The following is a 23,071-nucleotide window of genomic DNA, read 5'->3' as shown; positions in this document are numbered from 1 at the left end:
AAGAACGGACCTCAAGAACGAATTAAGTTCTTAACCCGAGGTACCACTGTATAGGCTTTGACTCATGACAGGATATGGGCTCTTGAAATGTAACCACATATTTCAGGGTCTGGAATGCAGGCTGTCTTGGATGGGGTTGGCGTCACCCTGACACTGGCTTGCAGCTTGAGGCCACTCCTTGATCCAGCACTGCTTCTGTACGATTGGATGGCAGTGGTGACTAGCACACCTTTGTACTGGTGGCTGTGGTGATGAGAACAGCTTTCTACCTGCTTTGGCTCACATGCCAGTTGCCTTTTTGTGGTGGGCTCACTCCCCAGCCAACACAAGATTAGACTCAAGGGGGTTGTCTTCCTTGGGTGTAGGCTTTCCAACATGGAACAGGAACCCTGAATATGCCATGTTGGAAACTCTATGTATGAGTACGATAGCAACCCCCCACCCAACAAATGCTGATCATGTGTTTGTTGGGGAGGATATCCAGCACATAAATAATCTAGGTGGGGTGTGACTTCTTCATATGTTCCTACTTGCCCCTTCATGCAGTCAAGCAAACATGTGAAGTGAGCTTTTGAGTAGGATTTATTGGTGCAGTTGCTGGTAACAGCTTTCATATAGACAGCTGCCTCCCAGAACAGCACTATAACTGGTTTCTTTCTCCGTTTCCAGGCTCGTGTCATGGCAACTATTGGGGTTACGAGAGGACTTGGAGACCATGACTTGAAGGTGCATGACTCAAACATCTACATCAAACCTTTTTTGTCCTCGTCGCCAGAGGTAAAACATTCACACTTTTTTTATAGGAACAGGACAAGGGACCTAAACTATGGCTTTAAAAATGTTTGCAACATGTCTTAACCTGCTTGTGAAATGTTTAGGTGTCCACATGAAAAATGGCTGCAATGAACACCTTAAATAGGGAATATGGCTGTGGCTTACGGAAAAGATGGTCAAAACTCATTCCCCTGTCTAAGAGTACGATTCTATGCATGTTTACTCAAAAGTAAGTCCCTTTGTTCAGTGGGGCTCACTCCGAAGTAAGTGAGTTTAGGATTGCAGCCAAATATGGCTAGAGGATGTATGTTAAATTTATAGCTGTCTAGAGGGATTTAGAAAGCCCATAAAACACATTTGACAAACATTAGTATAAAAGTTATAGAACCATAAAGTGGACATTTGGCACTCTGTTCTGGAAATTGACTACAGGGCAGGAAACATAGAGGAGCTGTTTGGTGGGTGTCTTATTTTTTAAAAGCAAACCCTAAAGGGGGGAGGGGGTTAATTGGCGAGTATAGCAGATAATAAAGCTGAGTACCAGACTTTAAAAGTTACATATAAATCATTTGGATTGTATTTCTATGTTTGTCAGTGAGTTAGATGAGAAGGAAAAATGCAATTAAGAGAGGATTAATTTTATTTAAGTAGCTCTGTTGATCAGTTGTAAAGTAGCCGAGGACTGCTTATGTTGACTGTTTCTCTTGAATTCCATAGTGAAAAATGGGCCATATCAGGAGTGTTGCATGTTGTGCTTTGAACTCGGTAAAGCTTTCAAAACACATTTTGTGTCATTTAGGACATCTTCACATAAAACTCTTAAGCCCAGAATAACTCCCAAGGTAACTGTTTTCCCTGCTTCAGGCCATCACTTTCATAAAATATATGACCATTTCTTAGGGAAGGAGACCCAGAAGAACGACAAGGATTTCAAGGATGAGAATGAGAACATTTTGTGGCTAGTTGAGTCTGAAGTGATAGGAACATTTTCTACCTAGGTGTAGATTAAAGGAGAGTGTATCAAGATGGTGCTGCTCTTGTTCCTAGCTGGGTGCTGTACCATAAAGCAAAAAATGAAGAGTGTGCTCAAGACAGGTAGCTATATCGAATCACCCTCACATACACTATAGGAAAATAGTGATGGAACACCTAGTGCAGTGGTTGGGAACAACCTAATTTGGCCCATGAGGCCATTCCCCCCCCCCATACCCCACGTGCTCCACAACTGACATGTTGTGGGTGGGTAGGTATTGTTGATTCTTCCTTGGTAGCCAGGGCTCAGCTGATTGACAAGGACAACAAGCCCCTTTGAAGTTGTCCATTTGTGGGAGTAGCTTGGACTCAGGTACCAATCTGCAGTGAAAAGAAAATGTCCCTTTTTGCAGGTGTAATGAATCCCTTTGCAGGCATGCTCTCAGATCCAATCAGCTGACAGTGTGACTTCAGAGGGCTTACATTCAGCATCGGCCAGCTGATGGGCACCGAGAGCAAACTTTGTTTCTCAAATGTGCCACATTTATTCCATCATTAGCTGTCTTAGCTCTCCATCCAGCCCACCCAACCAACCCACACATCATATTTAATTAGGAAGAAATGACTTGGTTGGATATTGGCACTGTGACTGGCACTTCTGAAAAGCTGTGGGATTACAATCACTAAATATGGAAGCTGGCTCTGCCATTCTAGGGTTGGGGAATGTTTATCTGGTTCTTGCCTTTCAACTTGCTGTTTAATTGTTGGCTTTTTTTCCTCTGAAAATTAATAAATACATATTTAAAGCAAGCAAACAAGAAAAGGTTAAGTGTTGACATACAGCATCTGTGTAATTTTGTGTTCATTGTGTAGATTTAACCATATTTTTAAAGGCTACATTGCTATAAACAAGGAGAAGCCACTATTTATTCTGTTGTTTGTTCTGAGACATACTTTAATAGGAGGGAGGTCTAGTCCTTTGTTGTATGAAAGAGGTGCATTGCGTTTATCTTCTTGCTTTTAGCTAATGAGATGTGGGGGAATGAGCATGGATACTTTGTGCTGTGTTATAGGTCTCTGGTGGTGTAACACTTTGTTGGTGGCTAGAGGGTGTAAGCTATGTTCCTCTGCAGTGGACTTGACAACTTTTGCGTTTAATTTTTGACACTTTGAATGAGGAATGAGCAATTGTGTGTCTAGCTTCTAATTCCTTAATCGCATCTTCCACCTTAGTAAATGATATATTTCATTTTTTAAAATCCACGTTTCTCCATTAGTTAAAGGGAATATTGAATGTTTGCACTGGGATCTAACTACATCAAGAAGTCTAAGTACTCCATATACAGTTCCTAATCCTGGATTTCAAAGATTAGCACAACACAAAGAGAGGATAAATGATTCTCTTACAGCAATGCCAAGTGTGTTTCCCAACACAACCGCAGAGCACTGACCCTGCCAGCCGTAAGGATAAATCAGCATTCCCAGCCAGGTGTGCTGTTTCCAAATCCTAGTCCTGATAATAACTTCCTTTTGTCGGTTGTCACAAGGTCACTTCACTTCTCTGAAAATACAGCTACTGCTGGAGTAATTAAAGTGCTCCGTTAGTAATTCAGAAGGACTCCTGAAGGTTTTGTTTTTGGACTTAAAGGAGCCAGGTGGTTTGACAATGGGGAGTATGAAGCAGGCAGCTAGAAGACCTGCATCTCTCACAGTAGACACACTTGGAAATACATAAAATGACCTTTATCCTTTTGCTGGTTCAATAAAATCTGCCAGTGCAGCCAAGGAATATATTTTGGATGCCATACTCAGCAGGCTGTAAGTGAACATTTATTTTGTAAAGTTTTTTAATCAGCATGCAGGACTATGAGAAATACTCAGGTATGTGAGTTTTCTGTTAGTTCCATTTCTGTCAAAACATTTGAGAATATCCTGCACGTCACATACATAGGTCAGCTTCAGGTTGGTTTGTCAGACTAGGGCGTGTCACCTTCTCTCGATTGTCATGCAGCTGAACCATACGTTTCCCCAGTGTTTTGCCTTTATAGAGGTGGGAGCTTAGTGAAAAGCTGCTGCTGCAGACTAAAATTGTCTGTAATGGTAGTGTGGTGTAGTGGTTAAGAGCGGTAGTCTTGTAATCTGGTGAACCGGGTTCGCTTCCCTGCTCCTCCACACGCAGCTGCTGGGTGACCTTGGGCTAGTCACACTTCTTTGAAGTCTCTCAGCCCCACTCACCTCACAGAGTGTTGGTTGTGGGGGAGGAAGAGAAAAGAGATTGTTAGCCGCTTTGAGACTCCTGAAGGGGAGTGAAAGGCGGGATATCAAATCCAAACTCTTCTTCTTCTTCCTGCCTGACATGTTTGCAGGCTGAATGCTGTATTAGCAGATCCTGCCTTGAACCTTCCAAAGCTTCCAGATCAGCTAGGCCTGTTTTAAAATAAATAAGATGCCGAGTGATTTCCTGTACTACTTGATGAGGCTCAAAGTGTTGACTTAGAGGTGACTGTAAAACAAGAGGAAGCAGCACTTGGACATAGTGCTGGTGCAACTCCCCCTTCAGAAAGTAGTCTAAGTAGGTAAGAATCTCCACTTAAATGTGTAGGACTGTACACGTGGCCACATTTGATCTTAACTGCTAGGGAAACAAGTAGATTTTTTGGGTAGCAGAAACATACAACATTTATTAGGACACCCACAAAAACAAACCCTTGTTTCTCCTTCACCTAATGAGTTTGTTTTTGTTTTTCAGGTGAGGGTATATGATCTTCTCCAGTATGAGCATGGACCTGATGATGTGTTGATCTTGGCAACAGATGGACTCTGGGATGTACTATTAAATGAAGAAGTGGCAGAAGCAGTCACTAATTTCCTGCCAAACTGTGACCCTGATGACCCCCACAGGTTTGTAATCTCTCCCTTATATATTTCCTTAGCAAGGTGCTTTTCAGATTCAGACTGCTTGCCAGGAATGTGTTGTTGCCTTTGCAGTGCTTCCACTGATCAATATTAGAAGCTTCAGCAGGAACAAATGCACGTTCTGAAAAGCTTTATTCCAATTAGGTCCTAAGGAGAATGAGTTTCTTGAAAACTACTTCAGCAGTTTTTTAAAGTTGCCTTGACAGTTGCATTCCAAATTTGCTACATTAGTGAATAAAGCATTCAGTAATGCACTGCTAGAGATATTAATCTCCAAGTTCCTGAAATGCTTTCTCATTTATCTGTTACTAAGAAGGGGCAGCCTCCCTTTTATTCCAGTTACGTATAGTGCATTTTCCTGTTGCCACTGCTTGCTTTCCTTATGTTTAGCATTGATTTTCATGAATTAATGCTTATTTGGCAGTTTGACTGGTGAGTGGGAGTGGCTGCCAGGACCATATAACACCAGTTTTAAAGGATCTACATTGGCTCCCAGTATGTTTCCGAGCACAATTCAGAGCGTTGGTACTGACCTTTAATGACCTAAGCGTCCATGGCTCTATATACCTGAAGCAGCATTTCCACCCACATCATTCAGGCCTAGCATGGAGATCCAGCTCTGAGGGCCTTCTGGTGATTCCCTCACAGCAAGAAGGGAAGTTACAAGGAACCAGGCAAGAGGGCCTTCTCAGTGGTGTCCACCTTGTAGAACGCCCGCCCATCAGGTATCAAACAGATAAACAACTATATGGCTTTTAGAAGACATCTGAAGGCAGCCCTGTATAGGGAAGTTTTTAATGTTTGATGTTTTTTATTTTCTGCTGGAAGCCAGCCAGTGTCTGGGGCAAGTCAGTCAGATGGGAGACGCATAAATAATAGTAATATAATTCAGTTCAATTCCTCCCCCATCTTTTTTAAAAAAGTATTTTAAAGAATATGAAGATCATATGCTTTTACCTTGAAATACAGCAGTTCTACCTTAAGTCTTTACAAATTGTGGATCTTGGTGTCTGATATATATGTATCTGCTTTAATTGCTTTTTCCAGTATTGACGATCCCTAGGTTCTTCTGCTATTGACTGCAAATTTCTACAGGATTTCTCTCAGTTTCTTACTGAAAAGGAGAGAATATCCAGCAGACAATAAGAATCTTCCATACATGGTACAAAAGTATAATCAACCCCTGCCCATAGAGTAATGTCAGACATCTTTCTATTAAGACCCATGGCACAAAGAGAAACGTGTCTCAGCGATGAGATCCTGATGCAATTTGGCTTTCTGCACGGCTGATTGCATGTGCTAGAGAAAGAGAAAGAGATCTATCATGGGTCTCATTCATCTATCATTTTATTTGTCACCTTTCCATAGTTAAAACCATGCCCAAGGCAGCTTACAACATGAAAAAATGGGTGTAATTACAAACATAACAAAAGTAGTCATAAACAATAAATAAAACTCATCAAAAAGTAAACAAATTGAACATTTTCCACATACATCTAAAAAGATCAACCACACACCCTCTCCCAACTTATTTCTTAAGAACTTAGAAAACCACCTTCCATCACCGTCAGGCCACTGGTTCCTTTTGCTCACCTGTTGTATACACTGGCAGCAGTTTTCCAGGGAGCCTTTGTATATCCACCGTGGACATGTTTACCTCAAGAACCTAGGACCGTCTGCCACATGTAAAGGATGTGCTCTACTACTGAGCTACTGTATGCCCCTTCCTCAAACGTTCTTACAAAAATGCTAAAGCTTGATAAAATAGTTATGATCTCTGATATGGATAGGACTTTGGAAGAAGGAATGGTTAAGGTTTACTGTTTTAGACTGCTGCAAGTTCTACCACTGTGCACAAATTGAATGTTGGGGCAGTGTGGCTGTTCATAACAACTGTGCTTGACATGTGCAGTTATCCTTTTCTATCCAACTAAAAGTGGATTTACACTGTCAGGTTCTTCCACACGATCAGGTATCCTTCCTGCACCATTGTAAAACAATCTGTATTGCAGCCTTCCCCAACTTAGTGCTCTCTACATGTTCTGGAATATAACTCCTATCCTCCTTTAACATTAGCCATGCTGGTTGAGGCTGATGATGTGCTCTCCAGGTGTTCTGGACGACTGGGTTGGAAAAAGACAGCCATACAAGCAGAGGGGCTGGCAGGCTTTTCAGTTTTGACTGGTCTGTAAAATAGAAACACAAATCCTGCACTGCAAATCTTATACTTTTTGAGAGGATATATGGAATGCTTTCCTTGCCCAGCAAGTAATAAACCTTTACTATTATACAACATCTGTATCTGTGACTGTTTCTTCTTCATGCAGGTACACATTAGCAGCTCAGGATTTGGTAATGCGAGCCAGAGGAGTGCTGAAAGACAGAGGCTGGAGGATATCCAATGACAGACTGGGATCAGGAGATGACATTTCTGTCTTCGTCATTCCTTTGATACATGGAAACAGAATCTTGTAAAACAAACACAAAAGCTGGTAATAGGAAAGGTGTTGTTGTTTTTTACAGTAAGAACTTCTGGAAAAGGCAGGCTATCAAGAAAAGAGATCAAGTTTAACTTAAAAATTACGTTCTAAGCTTGGTTAGATTGGGATATTTCTACATGAAACATAGAGGCTGAATTGCAATGATTTAAAGGCATCTCCTGGAAACTGCAGCTTCCCTGTGGGGTTTTGTTTTTTGTGTGCGTGCATATCAGGACCAGGACTTTAATGCTGCTAGTATATTAGTGATTTATTTTTAATGTCCCTCCTGGTGAGGACCCTAGTGTAACCTGATAGAATATTTTTCTTTCCCAGTTTAATGTAGCCAGAAATAACACATGAGATGCAAATTGGGAAAGCTATTAAAATTGGTAATGTAACCCATTTCCCCCATTATTAATTGACTGGCTAACTTTGCTTTTGAGCAAATTTTAAGTTACTAAGGTGAACAAAACCTAAAACGGCAGTTAATTTTTTTTTTGTTCAAATCCTGTTAATGTTTCAGTAGATAATTTCAAAAAGATGAGTTTTATTTATGTCAATAAAGCAAGCTTTTCCTCTTGTACACCATCATAAACATTTTGGAACCTTACAGTTACCCTATATGTTTAGATGGTGAAGCCAACCTTTTCTCTCGACAAGGTCTAATCTACACCTCCTGTTAGCACACTTGCCTAAGAGAATAGGGAAAGCTGTTTGGCTGGAAAATGTGTTCCTTATTGTCAAGATTTTTGTATTTATAACTATGATGTAGCAGACTGGGAGAATTCTTGATTTAGAAAGATTTCCCCAGAAATGACCATTTCTTTGGCACCACACGTTTTCATTCATTGAATACTTCTGTCTCCTCTAATTTATATCCTGTTGAAAGGATCGTTATATACGTACTGTTTAATTTATTGTACTTGGTAATTTGTCTTCTGATTTCTCTCTTATTAACTATGTAAGGCTGGTATGTTTCAGAAGTCTCCTCCAGAACAGTAGCTTTTCATCTTTTTTCCTGCTATGCTCTTTCGGCATCAATTTCGTTTATTGCTTCTCTGATATTGCAAGGGCCAGTATACATTGCTTGTAGACATTGCTTGACATTGTTAATCCAAAAGGTGGAGGGAGGAGCCATTGCAGAGTGATAAGACTCATCAGCTTGTTTGACATTCTGTGCCTAGGCTTTCGAATATTAACATAGCAGCAGAATAGAAACTTAAGGATTTACATTTACCTGTACAACCACACATTTTATGTATTCTAGGATGAGAATGAGTCATCCCAATTATCATCATTCGTATTGTTACAGGTGACTCAAAATTTAGTTCTCAGGAATTATCTCCCTGGCCAAGAACTAAAGAAACACATCCCTGTGGTTTTTTAAAAAACAGTTTTAGGTAGCTGAGAGCAAATGAAGTTGACAGTGATTGTGGGCAGTTGATGAGCCATCTCAGAAATGTTAGGTTTTTTCCTGAAGAGAAGCTACCAGCATAGCAAGAGTATGGTACCACATGGTCCCATAAGTCTTTTCTGTGTTTATATTCTCCCCGCCCCCCCAAAAAAAATACCCTTAACAGAATTAGCCTGGAAATAATTATTTGCTTAAACAATATATTGTACATTTCTGTTGGAGTAGGCATTTTATTAATGCTGCTATAGTCAACTCTGCATTCCACCCCTGCACCAGATGTTAAGTTGTTTCAGTATGCTGCTGCAGCAGCAAATAAGTTTCAATCTGCAACTGAATAGTTCAGAAACGTGTTAATTCTGACATGAAGTAAATCTGCTTGCAATAATGTTTTTCTGATACCATAAAATCTAAAATTTCATGAAAAGTAGATTTTCATAATGCAGTGTCTTTTCACAAATCAGCAATACTTCTCAAATTTATTCTCAATAAAGTACCTCGTTTTTCCAATCATATATGTTCAGATTATCAGGTCACATTTTGCCCAAAAAACTGATAGTGTAACCCTTCCACACAGCCTCCCTGTTTTTTCAGTTCAGGCAATATCATTTTTCTGGGTCATCAGGTTATCATTTGCTTTCAATCTCATGATGAGAGACATTCTTAGGGAGCAAACATTTCATTTGTAGAATATTACTAATAATGTAACAACACTTTCTAACACAATATATACACCCTGGCTAAGATTTACAGGTGTTACTGTCTTCATTCTGTTTGTATACTTTTTGCACAGAACTTGAACACATTTCCCATTTCCAGTGCCATATGCGAAAAGAACGTATTTAGTGGCAAACAATCCCATTGGACCAACCAAAATAAAAGGACTTTTGCCAGTGCAGGAAAACTTTAAATTGGATTTTCATTTTGACTCATAAGAACACACTACATATGATAGTAACCTAGGTTGCAGCTCCAGAAAACATCTGTACATCAAACTGGTTCAGAATGACCAGTAGTTCTGAGTGCACCCAATTCTTCCTAGAATAGTATCTAGACTGCTACATTTTATCATCTCATGAAAAAATGCTATTTTTGAAACATTTAAATGAAACATTACAATACTTCATCCAGATTTGGTGATACAATTTCAAATGCTGCTTAATTTGAATAGTATGAGATAGATATTCAGACGTACTTTTAGGACTGAATCAATAACCCAAATTGCACCATCCCTTTCAAAGGCTTTGCTTAAGTAATTCTGTATTTGCTACCGAGCAATTCCCAGAGAGACCAAAGCTAAAGTCTGGATTGTTAAATAAAATTTGTGTTTAATTCAAACTAAACAAACTCTTTGAATTCATTTAGAAATTAAGCCAACTTATTCTGAACTTTTACTTTCCCCCATCTCATAAGATACACTCAGTAATGGTTTTCACCAACTTGGAACTGTATAGAACATTTCGATTGTTTTATTTAATAATCCTTTCAAAATAGCAATGCCCTATCTAGATGAATATATTTTATGAGAGCCAGTAGACAGGATTCAGACAGAAGTGAGTGGCAACCCCTACCCCCTTAAAAGCCTGCTCCCATTGCTGGAAACTCTCTAGACTGACATCCTATAAACTTTAAGGCTACTTTTGGAACTGTTGCTTTGCTCCTGTGGGTAAGCAAAAGTGTTTTCTGCTCATGCATTCAGTGAGGGATGGATCTTGCCCCTTGCGCTTTATTATTGGGCTGCAGCACAGAACATTTGCCAAGCCTAGCTGAAAAGTATGCAAACTGGACAGCAAAATTCCATTCACACTTCAATAACTGAATTCCAGGTGTGTAGTAATACTGTTTTTTGTTTTTAAAAAGAAATTGCAATATGGAATTTAGTATTGTCTAGAAATAATTCACTTTGCTGCTGCTGCTGTGTCAACAGTTTTATAACCCAAGACAAGGTTGAAAATCATGCTTAAAAGAAAACCAGTTACATATATTTTAAAGGTGAAAGGTTACTGGAAATTAAGGTTATAGCTTGGGAAATTGGTGGGCTGGAAAATCGTCACTGGGCCACCATCTATTTCAACAATGTTGGTAACAGTGTTAGAAATTATTAGAATAACTCGCCTAAAGAAAGTGGGGAAAACCCAGACTTTCATACCAACTATCTCACCTAGGTCAGAACTGGAGGAGCTTTTAGGCAAATAAAAATTGAGATAAGACAGGAAATTCACTTGTCTTATGGAGCTGCTACAGCCACATGATCAATGTTTGCTATCAGACTGTAAATATTCAAAGATAACATTGTCCAAATTTGCAAATCAGCACTACAGAAATTGCCCAAGCACATTTTATTAGATCGCTTAGCTTATCTACTCTTTCCTTCTCCCCCGATTTTAAAACATTCTAGAACAACCTCCTGATTCTGTCTGCCCTTTCCAGTTCATACAGTTCAGGGGAAATTCCCCTTTACAGTAACTCAAAATGTCTAACTTCTTCCTAATCAGAATTTATCAAAATTATTCTATTTTTATCAAATAATCAAAGTGTTGTTTTTCAGTACTTGCCCAATGTCCATAAAGAGAGTTGTATTGTCAGTTTTAAAACTAGCAGTCCGGGATACTTGTTCAATAAGAACATTCTTCAAGGTACTTCGCTAAGTGACATGTTGAAATAAAATATTTTGTAGGTTGTTGCTTGAACTTTACAGGTACTCGTCTTTCATACAGCACAATCCTACTAAATTTCTTTTAGTCCTTTGCCCTTTGCTTAATGCAGTCTTGCAGTTTTGTTTCTTATGTTGTGACTTATGTGAAAATTGCACACTTGTAATTTTTCTTTCCTGTCGTATGAAGATGACATAGACAGTAGCCAAATACCTCTTCAATCATTCTGCCAAATTCTACCTACATTATACTTGAAGGAGGCTTCTCCCTGTCAACCTCCACTTTACTTTGATGTTCCATTGTATTTCAGTTTAATTTTGCCATTTTCTTCCTTTATTGGCACAGTGACTGTAAGCAAGGAATGTACTATATTCTGGGCTCAGCATTCCAAACAATGAAGAGAGTCTTCTGGATAAAAATTGTTTGGATCAATGTACTTAAGCGTGGTGACTGTGAAATGTCAAAACTTTTTTGTAACCCGAGAACAAAAATGTTTAGTAAAGGGATATATTTTATGTGTTTTGAAACTTTTAAGTGCAATGAAATAAGGAAGCTGGAAAATGTATGCACAACAAAGTTTTAAAATGATATTGTAAAAAATAAATAAATATAAAAACTTATTTTGGGTAGTATTGCTGTGAGCTTCTTTTCTGGGGCATATAGCTGGTGAATGCTGTCAGTGAAAATATGATATAGTCTACAATTCCCCATCCTTCAGCATAGGTACATACTGCACCTTCTTTTTAATTTTTTCCATTTGTTAAGTTCTCTTGCAGTGCATGTTCAAGCACTCAGCTATCAATTCTGTTTGCTGAAAGAACAAATTGGGAATAAGCAGAGAAGAAAATTGACGTAAGTAAAATCACCTAACTGAATTCCAGAGCAAATGCCCAGTTGGTTGTTACAGATTTTTGTATGGTTTGGGTCAGTGGAGTGCTGCTTGTAAAATTGCAAAGAAGCACATAATGAGTGAACAGCTGTTGTTTCTACATATGGACAAAATTACTTTAAAAAAGTTTGTACTCTGTTACTGTCAAGTGAATAATATGTCAACTAGCACTTTATGTTTTTATAGTATTTTAATTGCTTTTCAGTAATTAGTCAGAAGTTAGAAGATAAATGCTTGCTTAATAATAAAACTTGGAGAAAGCTGTAATGCACATTTTTGAAGTTTGGCTGGTGACTGAAACTCCATAATGCAGCTAGCTACGAATTCTGTTCTGCAAGTGTATTATAAATACTGGCAGATATCAGGGAGAGCTTTAAAGGGATTCTGTGTTTCTAAATAATTGAAAGGATACTAAAAATGGTTTAGACACATCAAACAATACCAAGAAGCTTAAAAACTTTAGTTTTGTATAATGCTGAGACAACAAAGGGAAGTGGGAATATTTTAGCTCCATGTGCAAGGCTTAAAGCTGATGAAGAAGGGGTGGCTTACCTAAAAGGGAGAGGGGTGAGAGAAAAAGATAACAGCAAAGGGTGAGTCAGTGCTCTCCTTTCCAGTGTGTATAGTAACAGGGGCTTCAGCAGGGCCCTCTTATAACTTTCACTGAGATAAACAGTGATTTGCCTGTGCAGTGAAGTGAGCAGATGGATTGTATAATAAGGGGAAAGCTCTGCTAAGCTTGGTTGATGGTCCAAGCTGGAGGGGGGATGACTAACTATAGCCCATGGAAGAATCAAGGTGAGATGTATAATGTATGATGGAGGTTCTCCGTATCGGAGGCTTTGCTGGGGCCAGATAGAAATTTCCAAAGGTTAGATTTACCCTTGTTACCTAGTCATAAACATTCTGTTTCAGGAGAATCCACCACTGATTACAGAATCACATTGCAGGTTGTCTGAGTTTATTTTAAAAGCAGTTTCTTGAGCAAGGCAACCATAGTTCTTTCTCTTTCTTTTAAAAATAATATTATAACCCACAGAGCCCTGTTTCCTATGAAGGCATTGGTTGAATATACAGGATAAATATTTCTCTTTCATATTGTTGTTTGTACTTGCAAATATCCATGCAAGTTGGCAAATATTTCATAATAGGCACTACTGTTTGTTTTGAGAATTAGTTCCTAATATGTGGCACAGTTCTTTGAATTCAACATATACGTATATTTTGAGAGGGCATTGTTGATGCTGGCATATATTTAGTATAGATTTATGAGGTACTCAAGACTGAGAATGGACTAGAATGTTTCCCCATTGTTTTAATTTTACAGGATCAAAATTATTTAACATTGCTCTGGAAAACAAACTGAAAATTAACATTTGCTGAAGAAGTAAATTCCTAACGTGTATGTGACAATAAAAAAGATGGTATGTAAAATGCATTACTCCCCGGCCTTTTCTAGCAATTGTGCTATCAGCATAAGCTTTTCAGCTTGCCAGACAAAATGACACCCCGCCCTGCTATCTTCCCCTGGGGTGTTGTTCTCTTGACCCCTGCCCCCACCCAACTTAGAGGAGGGAAAGCCCAGTTGTTCTATCATAAAGGTAAAGGACCCCTGGACGGTTAAGTCCAGTCAAAGGCGACTATGGGATTGCAGTGCTCATCTTGCTTTCAGGCCAAGGGAGCCAGCGTTTGTCCACAGACAGCTTTCCAGGTCATGTGGCCAGCATGACTAAACCGCTTCTGGCACAGTGGAACACTGTGGCGGAAACCAGAGCACATGGAAATGCTGTTTACCTTCCTGCCGCAGCAGTACCTATTTATCTACTTGCACTGGTACGCTTTCGAACTGCTAAGTTGGCAGGAGCTGGGACAGAGCAATGGGAGCTCACGCTGTTGTGGGAATTCGAGCTGCCAACCTTCTGAGCAGCTATCTTAAGTTGTATGGGCTTCTGCTAGCAGGACTTGTTACTTGATTCCAGACCTAAGACCTTAATGAGACAGACCTATGGGTTGTAGTTAACACTGCACAGCAGAATTCCATTTGTGCACCAGGGTTTCCCCTTCCTCTCTTCCCATGTGCCCCAAAATCTTCTCCAGAGGACCCTTCAACTCTCTGGTGCAGATGTTGAGGATGCATGGGGAACCACATGGAGAAGGGGTAAGTCAATTCATGCAAGTGGAAAGTCTCTTTGCTTGAACAGAACAGCAGAGTTGTATACAACCCATTGCTTCTCAACTGTTTCAAATGGGAGCCATTTGTAAACTTAGCCTTCCAGGGACCATCTATAAACTAACTACACTTTTCAAGTTCTACTTTCACCCTCCCCATAACAAAGTGCAGGAATATTATGCCAGTAGTCGGCACCAAGCAAGTCTACACTTCATTTTAACCTCAATATAGGAATATATAGGCAAAATGCATTTGAATAGAATTGAAGTATGACAAAGGGAGAAACAAGTGAGCCTATCTCATAAAAAAGCCTCATGACCTTAATGGTTTGTTGTTGGCCTGGAGAAGGGCAGCTTGGGAAGGGGGGGGGGCAGTCACTGCTACCCTTCCAGGAAAAATTGGCATTGCAGTTTACAGAACAGAGGTCTATTGTTCTCGTTTTCTCTGCTCACTTTCTCAAAACATCCAAGTAAAAATGAAATTGTCCAACCTTTTTCAGTTATCAGGTGGGGCCATGGCAGCACATAACATGATGCTATCCCATATGTTGTGCTGGTTTAGATGCTATGAGGAAGAGACACCTGGAATGGCAGCAGCTATTTGGCTCTAGCTAAATCCTAATATGGTTACTCTTCCAGACCCTTTCAATATATTTCTAATTTTACCGTGCGTCCAGAAAATGAAGAGCCACAACTTTCCTTTCTAAAGCATAATACTGCTTTTTATACTTGGTCCATGAATTTCTTAGTAACTATCACCATTTAAAAGACATTTTAAGGATGTTCCTTGTGCATTACCTTTTGTTGCTCACATGAAGTTTGAAATAGAAACCTGTGTGTACATTTTCCTATTGCAAAATAGGCAGCAATTTTAAAGCGAGAAAAATGGCATGAGTGGCACCACCATTCTATTTCAGAATAATTTCTAATAATAATTAAGGGTAATTACATATTAGCAAAGCAATGACTTGTTTCAAAATCAGTGGCACAGTTGATTTTTTTTGGAGAGCTCAATTGCCCAGGCCTGCCTTATCCCTTTGTCCCCCACTATCTTGTTCAATAATCATTCTTCTTCATGCAAATGTAGATGGAGTGAACAGGGAAAGGTTAAAATGGAAGCAGGCTATCTTTCATCAACATTGTAATTTTACTGCTTGGCTTAGTGCCAAATACTCGCTGCAGTCACTAGCTGCCATTCCAACATGAGTGAAAGGATCTTTAATAAGAGTGTAAATAAAAGCCAGGCTGAGAAATGAGTTTTCCATCCCAGCAATCACTGGCCTAACCTCTGCCGTAAATAGTCTTTCAGAGCAGCACAGATGGAATACCTGCACCTGGGGATCAAGGCAATCTCTGAGCAGTGCAATTTAAGCAGCTGGATACAATCGAAACATGAATTAGCTGGGATAGGCTGAAGAATTCCATTTTATATATATTATGTAGAAACAAATAGTTCACTATAAATTTCCCTTTCACAATGGAGTTGCTTTTTTAAAGCCATTTCTCTCTTGGAAGGGGCAGATGACTATAGCTGTTGAATTAATTAAGCCAGGAGAATTTCTCATAAGATGGTATAACAATAGGTATTTAATTTATGATTATTGATTCAATAGCGTGAAAGTGATTTATCTGATCACAGCAGAGGTAGCAACGGCACCACAAGAACGATAGGTCATTCTAGGTTTATGTGTCTGAGTGGCTTTATTGATTCTGAACTACTGAGTCAGATGTACTTGGCAACTGAACCCTCAATACTTTTTAAAGCCCTTTATACCACCATTGGTAACAATTTATTGTACTGATCAAGTGTTGCTCTGTAGTGGAGTGACAGCAAACGTATGTCAGAACTAGTAACATTTTGCTGTTGTTGCTCAGTAGATCAGTCTTTTAAAAAACAAAATCACGTGCTATTAAAGCCCCATGACATTTTACTGGTTGTTAAAAGGAGACAGCATTACACAATCTGTGCTAGGATCTATATTATATTGGAATATAGCTAAAGATATAGCTGAAACGTTTTGGCACATGACAAAATCTCAAGCTGCATGACTTGGTACCAATGCAAAAAGTGGGCATTATGCGAAGTGATTTCATGAGTATTAAAGTGGCATGCCTACATAAAAGAGTGATAGCAGTAAATAGGCATACAAAGATGACAATATGGACCAGCACAACCACCACGTTCATTGGACCAGTTTAAAAATGGCACATTACATTACATTAAATGATATCTCTTTCAATTAAGTTGCTATTTAGTAGTGGTGCATCAATGCAAAATCACATTCTCTTCCATAATCTTCTTAGATTTTAGTCTAGTCTAAAGAATGGTTTACTTTTATTTGTATAAAGGCTTTTTATTTTTATGCACATGCATAACATTTAAGACTATTGATACATGAGCAAATGAATGACCCTGCTTCCTTTCTTATGGCCACAGGAAGAATGAGTGTAACAGCATATGAAATCGTCACATTCCATTCTTTTATCTTCTATACAACTATGTCACAGCACAACTCAAGGAATAACCTTCCATAAACACCAATGTGTTACGTCCTATCAAATTGCAGCCAAAAGGCATTGCAATCTGCACTCCACTTGGATGAAGATGTGTTCTACAAAAGGCAAACAATGACTGCACCAATCTCTCTTAGAAGAGGAGTTGGATAATAAATATATCTTCCCTTCCCTTAATATATAAACATTAAAAACCAGTACTAGCCATGGGTAACAGGTTTTATATAATTATTAGTTGTGCCAAACATTTATAAGCAATCTTTGTACATTAAAAAGTGTCTCCAGAAAAATTAAATAGATCTTAGGTGAACCCAGTACTGCACATCTGTACCCACATAAGCAACTTGACCAGAAGGGTGTTTCTGCCAAGGAGCCAAATCTAGCTAGGAGGATACCAAGAATGAGCACTTGAAAGAGTTTCTTAAGTGGCACAACTCTCATGCCTCCATGGCAGAGGTTTTCAATCTTTTTGAGTCCATGGCTTTCTTGAGCAACTACATTATTTCTACAGCACCCCTGTGGGAATCAGGAGTCCAGTTATGTCACCCCTTGCCTGCAGAGCTGGTAGCCTCAACATTTTTCAAACACCCTCCCTCAGCCTCATCTCCTCTCCCCTCTCCTTAGGAGTTGTCTGGGCAGCCACAGTCCATTCTCTGAACTGCCCCACCCCCACCAGAGGGGTGCCTCCTCACACTGCCCACAGGGGCCTGGGAAGCACCCCCTGGCCAGCCCCAGAGGCACCATTCGCCTGGAGAGCTTGTAGCCAGGGCTGCTGCAACAAACAGCCGTGCAAGCCTTTAGGAGCAGAGACATACGGGGGGAACAGAGGGAGGGAAGGAAAGAGGGAGAGGCCAGTGTGTGCGTGTGCATGGTGAGGGTGCTGTTTACATGCATGTCCCTAACCCCATCCACTTTTGAGCATTCACACATTCAGGCATTAAGAATTTACAACTCCCAACAGTAAATTAAGGAAACCCTACAAATTTACCCACATTGTCTCATGAGCTACTAATACAGAAATAGGAAACTTGTAGTACACCTGTTGTTGGGCTCAAATTTACACCAGGCCCAGCCAGCATGAAGTAGTCAGGGATGATGGGAATTATAGTCTATCATCTGGAGGGCCTTAGATAATTCATATTTGCATCAATGTATCATAGTATCTAGGGAACTCCTTCTTGTCACCCTAGTTTGAGATTAGATGGGCGACCAGGGAGAGGACCTTTCCTGATCTGGCACTCCCTCTCCAGGTATTTGGCAATTCCACACCATATAGTCAACACATATGCAATACACGACTTTTCCAAAAAAATCCTGGAAGCTAGTTTAAGGGTGCTGAGAATTTTTAGCTCTGTGAGGGGCGAACTACAGGTCCCGGATTCTTTGGGGGAAATCATATACTTCAAATGTATGGCATGACCCCCTCCATTATTTGCCTGCCGTAACCACAGCTAGTCTTCAGGGACTTGGCCAAGACTAGCTCTTTCTACCAGGTATTGGAAAAGTAGATTTACTTCATTGTTCTCTGTGGTTGTGGTTATTTTAAATCTTGTATTATATATAATTTATTATTAAGTTTTATTTTGTAGTAAGCACTTTCTTAACAAATTACAGGAAGGTGAAGTATACAAAATCAAATAATTGCATCCAACTTTTTAGCCCCACTGACAATTCTGAAGAAATGCCAACAAAACACCTGAAAGAGACATCCCAGAACACTGATGAATATTCAAATATTCAAGCATTCTTTCCCCATTCATGAGATGGAAAAATCTGATGAATGTATTATGCAGCATTTCTGAATGGTTTGGCTTTATGGTAAACTCTGTGATGAAAGGCAGGCAGGATGTGAAATACTTTAATAAATGGGTAGACTCACTATACTAGTTAAATCTATGTCTACAACTCAGTATTTTCCCCAAGTACTCAAAACCTTGCTCTCAAGCCATGCAGATTTCATAAATTGTAAGTTACTAAAACCACTTGGAATTGTGTAGGGAAATGTAACATTTAACAGCACCTTCAGCACCAATTATGTTCTTAACTACACCTACATGTAATAGCTGCTCACTTTAAACCCATCCTGTGCAAGAGTTCTACTAGCCCATCCCACTTTCCTAAAATGCCCTCTAAAATAATTAGCCTGAATGGAATGGAAGGCAATTTTAGTACAATAGTTTGAATATAGGTTTAGTTAGTAGAAAACTATTTTGTTCATGGAAGTGGTTCCCAACTTAGTAGTGAGAAAAGTGAACCCAAGTCCTGTAGGGCTGTTTCTAAGGTCAGTCTGTGTCTTCCTTTTTCAACATATTTTTCATACCCTGACAGTGGCACGGAAAGAAGTAGCTTCTGCAAGAGTTCACAGAACAGGACTAATACATTTTCTCATCCTTCTCAGTTCTTTGGATTTAAGCCCTTATTTCTGCTTCAAGAAGATCAATGTAATACTGAATTCAGCCCCAGGCATTAATGCCTTATCTACTGATACCAATGAAATACAACTGCAAATACCCGAAAAGGTTATTTATAGGCAAAACTCACGAGAAAGAAAAGCTCCCATTCAATTCATTTAATGAATTTTAAATTGTGTCTAGTTCCATGCAGTTATGTTGCTTTTGTGCATATACCTTTAAAAAGCAGTGCCAGCTGTATAACTGCTAGGATTAAATTATAGAACTGTGCTGTCTTGCTAGTGGTAGGGAATGATGGGCACTAGTCTGAAAAACAGAAGAGCAACTGATGACTTAGCTATGGGAAAGATGTCTACTTAAGAGCAAAACATAAATTGCTCCAGTCGTTCAATGCTTTGTAAATTGCAGAAGAAGAGTTACTTGCAAATTATACAGAGAAGAGTTACTTGCAACCCACAAACTGCTTTTACAGTGAATTCTACCCTATTTTTTGTATACTACACTAATGGAATAAATCTTGTTGAGAAGCGCTGAGCATTTTGCCCAATTCACTAGCAGCTGAAATAAAAACATCACTCCTAAAGCTATGTAAAGTTCATGAAGTGTTGCACTCAGAGAAATTAATGGACACAACCAAAGTTCTCTCTTACTTGGTGTAGGAGTCTGCAGTAAAGAGCCACATCCAATCATGTGCTTCAAACTGCATTACAAAGACAGTTTGAACTTGGATGAGTAAATGTGCATCATAGTTCCCTGTTGTGTGCAAAAATCTGATTGGTTTCCTAACTGATGATGCTGAAACTTTTAATATTTAAAAAGCAATTTCATCTGAAGTACAATCCTGACCTCACGTTATGGTTTACAAGGAATTTTTTGCACATTTTCAAAAATCCTATATTCACTCCCCATTCTTATGGGATACTGTTGTCAGTTGTCACATCATTCCAACAATACTACTGAGAGGATGAATAGCCAGAATTTTTTTCCTGAGGTTTCATAAAATTATTCAATGTAGAAATGTTTGTGTTCGATGAATCTTTCAAAAAATTAATCATAAAGTTTCCTTGTGTATCCTGAAAGTACTTTTTTAAGTGTTCTAGATCCAAGTTTAAGCTACATCTTTTAGATAAAAGTGAAAAATAACACGTTTGCCACAAAGACTACATTTTCCCATTACTGCTCTAACTTGTGTCCTCAATTTATTTTTTTCATCATATCTTCTTTAAACAGGCCACCCTACCTTACAGCTTTCTAAGTTTCAGGTGTTTTTTAAAACAAAGAAACTCACTGGAGCTCAGCATACAGCACCAAAGATATCAAATAAAGATAAATGTGTTTTATTATATAAGCTTTACAAATTAACATATTCCTATCTTTTCATAATTTATCCATACAAAGTTTGAAAAAAATAAGAAATCCAACACCTAACTAATAAAGCATACATCACAGAGAGGATGTTGCTCACAATATTAAGTACTGAACAACGAACCTTTACAAGTAAAGAACCTATTGTTTTCCAATCTATAGCTCAGTATATTCATTTCAGCAAGGGCAAACAATAGTTTAATTAAGGAGCTTTTATATAGTGATCATACTAGTTTGTGTTTCATACTAGTATTAAAAAGCCTTTAAGATATTTTACCCAGAGTTCTTTCGCCAATTATTTTTAATTTTGTCATCTAATAATAGTGGAATTTGGGTAAATTGGGTTATATCCAACATGAATCATACTCAAAAGTAGGTCCTCTGAAATCAATGGGCTGACTAATGCTGGATGTCACTATTTCACTTTACTTTTTATCCTAAGGTTTTAAAATATGGAGATACAGAATTCATGAAATATTAGGTGCTTCTATACTTAAATTAAATATTAGTTAAATGATACACTGGAGGGAAAACAAACTAGTTAGACAGCTATGCACTTACCTGGTAATGTCCCATTATAAATGGGACTCTTGAGTAGACATGTGTAGATTTGCACTGTTAATTCTAAAGCTGAAGACTATAGCATCTGTCATTAGGAAGGCATGTGACGTTATGCATTATTCTTACAAAATACTAGGTATTGATATCATTGTCTTATTCAATGCAACTACTGTTTTTCAGTATTTTTATATGCAGTGCAGAATAAATGCACAGTCGTTAAAATTTATGAAAACCTCATAAATGGTGTTTTATTGATGTCATTTCCATAACCAGAATTCAAACAGTAATTGCCACTCATTATATCCCAAACTCATCAGCCCAGCAACACAATCTAAACATATGTCCTTGCTGGTGCAATACAAGTATCAAAATTTCACTATAAATATGTAAGTGCCCATCTAAAATTTGTTGTATGAGATGCTGTCTATTCAGCACATGCAAGATGTACAATAAATTTTAGCTTTCCACGGATATGTAATAGATAACAACAAACAGGCATTTTCTTTAGCCAAATTAATAATCTGAATAGAACAGTATCTGTCAGGACGTCACTAAGGAATACAACATGCAAAACTGACGTAAATACTGTGCATTTCAAAATTCAGACATTTCCTGAGGAAATAAAAAACTGGAAAATGCCACATTTCAGTTGTGCGAAGCCAAGCTCTGCAAAGCCATATACTGAGAGGCATTGAACACACAGAAACAGCAAAGGCAAGCTTGGTTCTGTTGCCACCCCTCCTTCCGTATGCAAGTAATCCCTGGGAAAACAAAGGGGATTCCCATTGTCATTGTCTTCATCTGCAGCTGATCATCACCAGCACTAGCAAGGCAGTAGCTTGCGCAGTTATCTCCACAGCGGGCAATGTCACAACCCGACCAACAGCACAAACTACTACCTCAGCCAGGGCCATGGTGCTCCCGACCCCATCCTGGAAGGAGAGAAGAAAGGCGGGCATGTTCCACCCACAATAAAATGAAGAGCCCAGCGAGAGAGAGGAAGGAAGGAGCCATGGCAAAAGGGTTCGGGCTCTTTCTGACGGTCCTCTTGTCTCCTTTATCTGCAGCAGACATCAGCCAGACTCCCTTCTTTGCGAAGGGCAGGAGGAAACCCCGCCCAGAGCGCGCATTACAACGCCGCCGCCACCCCCCACCTACCCCGCCGCCGCCGCCGCCGCCGCCACCCGCTCTGCCCTTTCCCTTGCATGACCTGAAACTGACGCGAGGGAGTCTCGTTTATTAGGTACATTACAGGCCACAGCTGGTGCAGTCCCCAGGAGCTTAATTGTCAATCGGCGCGAGAAGCAAAAGCGAAGGCGCGGGGGGGGGGGGGGGAGGAGGGACAAGGGGGAAGGAAGGAGGAACAAAACTGAGGAGAAAATTCGCGCTCCCATATTCCTTGACACTCACTCGCCTTCGCCTCAGCTTTAGGGCATCGTTCCGCGGCGGAGAGAGAAGCAGGGACCGGTGCCCTCCCCTCTCAAAATTCGAACATGACCGTTGCAAGCTTCTCCCCCCCCCCCCACCAACCGCCCGAGCGCGCGCGCCGGCCCCCCGAGGGTATAAAAGGCGGTGAGGCGCTTGACGAGGCGCCATTCCTGGCGGCTGAGGGAACACGATGGCGCTTGCCGCCTCACGCGCCAATCGGATAGACGAAGGCGGGAGAGAAGAAAGGAAGAACACGGTTTTTTCGGTCCCTTCCTTTCAGGACAGCAGTTAAATTCTGCTCCTCTAACGGCGGCGAAAGCATCTTCCTCTCCGCGCCGCCTTCCCCACCCCCCGCGCTGTATCGCAGTGAAAGACGCCGCCGCCGCGCTCCCGCCCTTTCCGAGGCTCCGCCGATTTCCCTTTCTCCGGAAGGATGAGAAAAGCCAACCCTCCCCCATCGCCTATTACTCGCCTCCCTCTTGGCGCGCCCCGTCACCCAAACCATAGAGAGGGGGGAAAGGGGGGGG

At 39.9% G+C, this 23,071-nt stretch overlaps 1 protein-coding gene and 1 long non-coding RNA gene across 3 annotated transcripts in view; one reads left to right on the top strand and one right to left on the bottom strand.

Moving 5' to 3' along the window:
• Window positions 1-8,697, top strand: part of PPM1H (protein phosphatase, Mg2+/Mn2+ dependent 1H) — a gene marked incomplete at its 5' end in the record, with an annotated part of 89,993 nt that extends 81,296 nt beyond the window's left edge. For both annotated transcript variants that reach the window (XM_082239734.1, XM_082239735.1), the window contains 3 exons: window positions 670-777; window positions 4,496-4,647; window positions 6,990-8,697. In XM_082239734.1, coding sequence (XP_082095860.1) covers window positions 670-777; window positions 4,496-4,647; window positions 6,990-7,137 — 408 coding nt within the window. In that variant the 3' untranslated portion in view covers window positions 7,138-8,697. The remainder of the gene's footprint in view (window positions 1-669; window positions 778-4,495; window positions 4,648-6,989) is intronic.
• On the bottom strand, window positions 5,996-23,071 carry LOC309541739. The gene is made up of 2 exons (XR_014223862.1): window positions 22,527-23,071; window positions 5,996-6,848 (listed from the first exon to the last, which is right to left on the bottom strand). It is a non-coding gene; the product is annotated as an uncharacterized lncRNA (long non-coding RNA).

This window comes from Podarcis vaucheri (assembly GCF_965113315.1).
Source record: "Podarcis vaucheri genome assembly, chromosome: 10".
NCBI lineage: Eukaryota > Metazoa > Chordata > Lepidosauria > Squamata > Lacertidae > Podarcis > Podarcis vaucheri.
This window is presented reverse-complemented; position numbering and strand designations above follow the sequence as displayed.